The following is an 8,577-nucleotide window of genomic DNA, read 5'->3' on the forward strand; positions in this document are numbered from 1 at the left end:
CTTTCTCTCTCATTCGTGTCTCCCGGTGGAGCCTAACCCGGCGCCACGTTCGCGGGTGCAGAGGCGATCGTTACACCGAAGCGTCATCAATCACCGCCGCGTCGGTTTAACTCGGCTACACGCGAGAGAGCCGACTCGTGCACGCCGCGAACTACTTTCTTCCCCTTCTTTTTCTTTTTTTCCTCTCTCTCTCTCTCTCTCTCTCTCTCTCTCTCTCTTCTTTTTACATTTCGTTACACGAAGGCGGAAAAAGGGAGCGGATGGCGCGAAAAAAAGCGACGAGAAATAACGAAAAGCTGTAATCGTCGTTCCCAAATTCGTCTATAGCTTCCCGTTCGCGTGTTTTAATAGCATCTCTTGTTCATTCTCTTCTAAAAAGCTGTCATTTATCATTGTTATTACGTATTATTTTTATTATATATAGAGTGTTTATTATATATAGAGTGTCTCAGGATTTAACGGACAAACTGTGGGAACATATTCTATAAGTGGAAATTAAAAAATGTTATATGAAATTTGGCTAAGAATGCTTTATTACAAAGTTATAAACAAATATTAAAATGGAACATAAAATAATGAATTTTCCTTTGCGTAGAACATGAAAACGTACATTTCGTATACGGAAAGTCGAATATTTATCTCGTGTGTATATTCACATTATATAATATTTGCTATCTTTAAATGATGCAGTATCATTTCGACCTGTGAATATATGATATTCGTTCAGCTCTGAAACAGCGACTACGCTCGAAAAGAATAGCTGTTAGATTTCCATCGTTGTGAAATAGCAACTGCCATGAAAATGCCAATGTTCCACTCACTACTGAAAGGCTACAAAAATATTTCGTGTCAATATTTGTTTATAACTTTGCAATAAAGCATTTCTAGTTAAATTTCATATAATAATGTACGATAATGTAATATGGAAAAATGTAGGAAAGAAGATAAATTGTTTATTAGATTATCATGAGAAAATATTGTAACAAAGATTAACAGAAAACTGTAAGTTCTTAAATTAGCGGTCATACTGTCTCACGTTTTTATGTCACAATCTAACCTTTTAGGAAAAATTGTATAATAAGATTTATTTTGTCTTATTTTTATCCCATAGTTTGTTTCTCTTATTTTATAAAAAATTCAGAATATCGTTATTTTATCAGTGATATCATTAATACCTTATTCAACTGAGAAAATATTACGTGTGATAATTACAGCGACAAGTCGGTGTCGTCTTGTACAAAGAATAATTTACATGATTCATTCATTATTTCACACGCTGCGTTAATAATTAGAAAGTACTGATAAACGTTGCTAAGAGGACATAAGATATCACCTTCTTTGCGGATATAAACTAAACGAACGTCGAAAATAACCGTGACAATTTCGACGTTGACCCGTAAGTCGTTCGCATCGCTTTCTCAGTTGGTAGATACTCAGTCGTTGACAGTTACAGATGGGAATGCAAGTACGTCTACGAAATCCAGGGAACGGCAACATGCGGAAAAGACCGGTATAAGCCTTCCTCACGGGAAGAATGACGATGAAGAGGCTTACCACTTCGCGGTATGACAAAAGCCGAAATACGGGCTAGAATCATCCGGCTCCTCCTCGATTATATGCGCTACGTAACAACGACGATCATTCGTCTTTCTCTTTCCTTCTTCGTTTCTGCCAGTTGGCAAACTCTTCCTCGTCCGCGTTTTCTCTCATATTCTCGTAATAAATATAAAAGTACTCCAATGGGGTTCGTATAGCCGATAGTAACACGACTGCTGCCTCGTTAGAAAGAGGAACAGAGAGAGGTAGTTGTACGAGAGAGGCGTGGATAGGGCGCTGGTATATTATTTGGCGGGGTTCCAGCCGGCCGCGAGGCTCGCCTCGGTGCTTTCATCTTAGGCACAGCCACCCTCCTTCCCTCTTTTTTTTCTATTTGTCGAACAAAAGGGCGTTGTACTAGTGAAGCTCAGCGGACAGGTGAACCGTGGTGTATCGACGACATACCATTCTTTTGATTTTTACATTTTCTTCCGTGCACGACAATTTGACAATCCTGCCGGTGGCTGCATTGCCGATAGGATATAGCCTGAAAAGCTCTGATCCTGTTTGGCGTTAGGATGTATTAAAATATATTATGAGAGATACTCGGGGAAAGGATGTATATTTTATTTTCTGTGTTTTTTTTTAATGCTGTGACTCTCTTCATATGTTGCATACGCGGTATAACTAACGTTGCGTCGGTATTGTTAATTTCGAGAAGATCTCGAGATCTGGCGGTGTCTTGCATCGCCGAGCTTTCGCCGAGATCAACGGGCGGTACGCGGTACAGCGGTACGTGATGGGGCTTCATCGAGCCCATGTTACGTTCGGATTTCCGGGTTGCAGCCGGCGATGTTAATGCACCGCGTGCAGCATCGGTAGGTACCGGCGTGCGTAGTAGGGCATGCATGTGCAGCGCGGTGCATAGATAACCGCGCGTAGCGTGCGGTATGACTCGCATCGGCGAGCGAGCGAACGCTCTTGGAGAGGCAAACAGATAGCGGCAGAGGGGGAGAGAGAGAGAGAGAATCGGAGATAGAGAGAAGGAGCACAGTCCTCGCCACGTGGGAACTGGAGCAATCCCTGCATACGGAGAATGTTTCACGGTGAAATTGCGACGAGGACGGAGTTCGAAGACGAAGACGACGATGAAGAGGAGGACCCCGAGGATGCGGTGTGGCAGCACGAGCAGCGGGCACCCTCTCCATAAATCACGGAGAACCGGTAGTTTCCTTGCGCACAGTAGGTGGAACAATGTCCTTTCCACATGGCTACTGTATGTACGTGTGTGTGCGTGCGTGTGTGTGTATGTTTCTACCGTGTCGACTTTACGAATCGCGTCGATCACCGTGAAATCCGTCATAGATCATACGATAAAACGATTGAGTAAACCGATTCATCTCATCACTAGCCGATACCTAAGACAACTTTACTATGTGTATGGTTCTAGAATGCGCACTAACAATATATAATAAATTATTTAAAAAACTTTTATCTGAGCTGTGGGATAAAAACTCTCTAAAAGAGTAGTGTAAGCAAAATTGTTATTCTGCAATACTTAAGGATCTCTGTATTTTCGCGCGATTATCCTATATATGGATAAAATGAAACAATCTGTTCACAAACCATTTGTTATAATGGAAAACCGATTTTTTAAAGCATATTTTCTTTATTTTTTTATAATTTGGAAATAAACTAACTCGTCTTCTTATGACATTAATCTTCCTCTAACGATTTTTTAAAATTAATACCAAGTTATCATCTTACAATCCGAATTTAATTTCTTGAAAGAATGTTATACGTAGTTTAATTTAATCTTTAAAGGTCTATCTATAGGAATAATACATTAATATGACATACTCGACTCTCAATTTAACTTTTATAAAAATTAATATATTGTAAAAATTTTGTTTTTAATCAAAACGTCAGATATTAAGAAACATAACGGTATCAAACACATGTATCTATGTTTCTTTAATACATATAATAAAAAAGTTATAGCAATGAAAAAAACATTGGAAAAAAGGGTATGCCATACTGAAAAGGTTAAGAGTTAATTTTTATAATTGTCATTAAATTTTAAGATTTATTGAGGCCGACAATAAACGTTAAAGAGCCTTGCAATCTACATTCGTATCAAATATCTCTCGTTAGCATCGAGATATCGTCTGTATGTTTTTAGCATGACATGTGAGCAATAGACGCATTGTAACCAAACTCTCACTTACAATTACGCTGCAGGCCAGTACATACCTTCTTAGCCTCTACTGCCAACGCCCTTCCCGTTTTTTCCCGCTCACCTCGCCGTCTTGGAATTATTAATGATCGCGGAAACCGCCCTAAAGATCTCTTATGAATGCAAGTACGGGTGCGATCTGCTATACGTTTGCACACGGTACGCATTTTTTGATCGACACTGATGAATGGTGACTGAACTGGAACGTTCTTGTCTCGTTGCAGAGAGAACCGTAGTTCCACGGACGTAGGATGATTTAATATGTTAGCGTATTAAGCGACACGTTACTGTGATCTATGAATGCCTCGCGGATCAAAAGTGCGTGTATAGTGATTTTTGTAAATGTTCTCAATTTAACTGGGAAAAAACGAAAACGACAAGATTTATAAATATACGGTTTATTATTGATTGTAGAACTGTCGGCGAGCGTATTGTCAGATATAAAAAGAAAACTTTGCGGAGAGAAAAACTTTTAAAAAAAATTTACTTGAAATTCGATATATCGTTCATATCGATGACACGAGGATGCGATGCGACTGAATATCAAAGTAGATGTTCTTATTACAGAGCGCATCGCTGTATAATATTTCAATCATTTCGAGCGCGAATAATCGCATCACCAATTGCCTCTTACGTGAGAATTTGGAAGCGTTTATTTTAAACGTTTATTTGATATTCAATTTTGAAAGTTTTTCTACGCTTTAGATTCAATCATTTGTATCTCGTTGAAAAGTCATATAATTTCAAAGTCGCACATCGCATTTGAAATAAGTGGTCTTATCAATTTATCAAAGCTCATTGTATTTGGAGCGTTATTTCCAGCTACAATTGCAATCGCGGGCAACGATATTTAATTTTAATTTAAAAATTACTGAATTATTATGTGTCGATGTTATATGTTCTGTTAAAATTTATTATATTGACGCATTATATATTAACGCAATTTCATAAATAGGTAAAAAGATTCCAAGCTTTGATGAATTAATATCCGGTTTTCTTCAAAGCGGCGACTTCGATTTCCAATTCAGTGACTTTTCTTGAGAGTTCTCGGATCTGTTCACTCAGTCCAGACACAGTTTGCAGCATCTCAGTAGAGCCGACCTTGCGATCAACGCATTTGGATAAAGCATTGTCGTCGACGTCGGCGTTTGGCTCATGGGCGAGACATTCTTCAATTAGCATATCGCTGCTACCCCAATCTTGGACAAAACGAATATGATTACTACCCAAGTACCACGTCATCGAACGGCGACATCGGTACGACCATGGATTGCCAGCGAGATAGATCTTTCTCAGTTTCGTTAGCTTCTTCAGTAATTCCGTAGGTAAACAAGCGTTCATCTCGTTGTGCGCGATATCCCAGAGCTCTAGATTCGGCAACAAATCGTATAATTGCACGTCAACTTCGGCGATTCGATTGCGCCACACAATGAGCGCCTTAAGGTTCGTCAAATCTTGAATCCACAATGAGTCTAGTTTACGAATTCTGTTGTCTACCAAACTCAGCACGCGTAGTTTGAGACCCCGAAACGCATTATTCTCGATCTCTTCCACGCCGCATCCGGTGATATTGAGTTCCTCCAGAGACTCGGCATGCATCGAGAATGCGTCTGTCGGTATTTTCTTGATGTTCGAGTTCTTAATATTGATGCCTACTACTCCTTTGGGTATCACTGAGAGTATCTGTAATTATAGGTGCATACAGAGATATGATTGATAAACATACGATTTAAAGAATACAATAACTTTATGTTATATAATGTCATTTTAAATCTAATAATTAATTAGTATTAATTTTATGGTTGAAGAAATATCCCATTGTGACACATTTCTTCAGTGTTACGGTTATTCAAATTATCTCTATAGTAAGCAATCTGAAAAGAAATTTTTTGTTCTTGAAGGAAAGTTTCAGAAAGAGTTTAAAATTTTGAATCATATATAAACCAGTACCTAAATAAATCAATACCTGCAGATTCGTGACATTTTCACACTGGTAATAATTTTGATATCCATATAAGTTCGATCGGCAGTTAGCCGAACATACGACCAAGATCGTCGCGAGGACGAACAATTCCAGGATTCGCTTCATCGCGACGAACTTCTCAGCGAGTCTGAATCCAATCGTTTCCAAGTTCGGTTCTTATAGTGGATTTCAAGGTCGTATAGAACATTATCGGCCGTGGCGAGGAAAAAATAATGGACGGGCAGGGAAGTACTGGCAGTTAAAACCAGAATCAACGCAAATGTATGTCGCGATATTTCTCGTGTATACGATGATACACACGATGCTCGATAGATAATCGGGTGTTATCTACGATTGACTTCGGTTATTTATATGAAAATTGAAATTTTGCTGTTTTATACACTACGAGTATAGTAATGATAGAGCGTGCATACATGTAAAATATATCTAAGCACGCTTTTACAAATTTATTCTATGAGTTTATAATTTTATAAAATAACGTAAACTTAAGTAAAAATATAGCTAATAACTTTTGTAATTTATATAGATAATAAATTACACATGAAATTACGAAACGATAGTAGTCATTGGCATGTAAATGGTTGCATTTTCCAATGTAGTCAATTTTCTTATACATTTAATTTATTAACTTTTAATATTTATAAAGTAATTTTAAATTGTATTACATTAAATTAATATTAGTAATTAATTTCTTTAAAATTATTAAGTTTCTCTATAGTATTTTGTACATTAATGGTACAAGCTATTTACATATTCTGCAAACGGGTATCTCTTTTACTAGTTGCTTTTAGAACAAGTGAATGAAGAAGCGTCTGATACCAATTATAAAAGTCAGCAAAATCCCGGTTTACCTTGCGAGTTGCCAGAGATAGCGATTGCCTAGGGCACTCTATTTCTGTATTCAAACTTGATGTATAAGCGACGACAAGGGAACGAAGGTTCCTCTCATTGGCTAATTAGAGGCTCGCCTGTTTATTTGTCTGTTTGTCGATCATTCGTGTCTTTGATGAAAATAGTCCGAGGGAGCAAAACCGGTTTTGCCGCGCGAGAAACATGAAAGTGATCGCGACAATTGTAGTTTGACGTGCCTCGCGAGTTTCTACTGTTCAGATCAAGCCTTAGGTGAATCATTAGTACGTGTCAAATTTATGTTTTAAAAAAATCGCTACGTTCTAAATAACTACGTATCCTTGTCGGTGCTATTTCTCCGGAGAGATGATTGATCGCTTGAGGCAATGTATCCATGACATCAGATTCCGTCGTGAATTCTCTTCTAAGCATTCTACATTTTCGAGAATCCGTTTTGCAAACACTTTGTCCCGATAAGAGCTATCGGCAGATATCAGCAGTGAAAAAAAGTACATGTGTAAAAACTTACATGATTTTTTATATAATATATCAATATTTATGCGACATTTGTTTATCACGATAAGATTTATCATAATATTTATGAACCTCGTTATAACATCTTTCTCACACAAATCCTTTTTGTTTAATTACACAAAATAATTTACGTAATTCAAAATATTCCAAATATTTTTTAAAAGACATTATTTCTCTTCGAAATGTCTATGTTATAAAATTTTATATGGATTTTTAAGAAATTACGGTAAAAAAAAGCAAATAAATATTTCATAATTTAAGATACTTAGATTAAAGCTCTTTATACAAAAGTCTACAAAAAGATGTCAGATTTGAACAAACATCAACGACGAGTCTGTAAAATTAAGAGTTAAACGTTTCTCGCAAGACTAACTCGCTGAATTATGACGTGTCGTCGATACATTTGGCAAGAATTAACACGGGAGCAATTACCTTTGTCACGCGCGACTCTCGCCCCCGCTCCCGCCCCCGCCGCCTCTTCCCCTGCAGCAATTGTAATTACGGCGTTCGAACGTTTCGGCGGGGCGGGGCATTCGTGTAATGTCTTCATGCGGGCGCACGGACCGGCCCGCGGCGGGATTTGCGAGGATAATAACTCGCGAGCGCGCTGATCGAAATATTAAAGGAACCCCTTGTTCGCGCGATAACGCCTACGTGCTTTACGAACGTTAAGCTCGGGCCCGCGCGAATTGCACGGTGCCACCGCGTAATAATAAAGCCAGGATTGGTCGGTTGGATGGGTTGGTTGGCTGGTTGGCCGTTTCGATCGCTCGCGTAAGACTACCCGACGATGGTACGTGTGTACGTATTGGGCATACACGTGCATTTGTCATTTCTCGCGCGGGGCGAATAGAGACACGTGCGCGCACAGAGATACGTATCTCTAATGGCATATCTATAACGAAACGCACGCGTACGTTCACCTCCGCGAGGTACGATCTTGCGATTAATAATCGGAAAGTAATAACGAAGATGCTGCGCGCTCGATGCGTTGAGGATGTTCGATTAATCGCGAACCGGCGTGGTTCTAACATTCAGAATTATACGTGTCGACATGAGGCGAACAAGGTTCTCTCGACGTGTTCTCCCGCTCTTACGATGATCCGAATATTCTGAATACGATGAGATCGTACATATAGTGATACGTTACGAGACTAATGTTGTGTATCTGCCCGCGGACATCGCCGAAATAAGTATTGTACATCGCGACGTCGAAGAAAGGTGTTAATGCGCGCATCCCGTTACTTCGTTACACGTACACGTGGCGAGAGAGAGCATGCGAACACTCTATAACACGTACAAGCACGAACTCTCCTGCATATATGCATAAGACTGCACATACTCAGCACGACGGCAAATCGTAATGCTGTAATAATGGATGCACTACCAGCAACAGTTGTCCAGCAGTGCGAGGGATTCAGTGGGGTGTGCGGGGGGG

General features: G+C 39.2%; 1 protein-coding gene across 1 annotated transcript; it reads right to left on the reverse strand.

Moving 5' to 3' along the window:
* Positions 1-3,638: 3,638 nt before the first annotated feature.
* LOC108760237 (slit homolog 3 protein) lies at positions 3,639-5,943 on the reverse strand. The gene is given in 3 exon segments (XM_018506059.1): positions 3,639-5,455; positions 5,739-5,910; positions 5,912-5,943. Coding segments are annotated over 3 exon segments (906 nt in total). The 3' UTR covers positions 3,639-4,753.
* Between the last annotated feature and the right edge of the window lie 2,634 nt (positions 5,944-8,577).

The sequence above is a fragment of the Trachymyrmex cornetzi genome, unplaced genomic scaffold (genome assembly GCF_001594075.2).
Source record: "Trachymyrmex cornetzi isolate Tcor2-1 unplaced genomic scaffold, Tcor1.1 scaffold223, whole genome shotgun sequence".
Taxonomy (NCBI): Eukaryota; Metazoa; Arthropoda; class Insecta; order Hymenoptera; family Formicidae; genus Trachymyrmex; species Trachymyrmex cornetzi.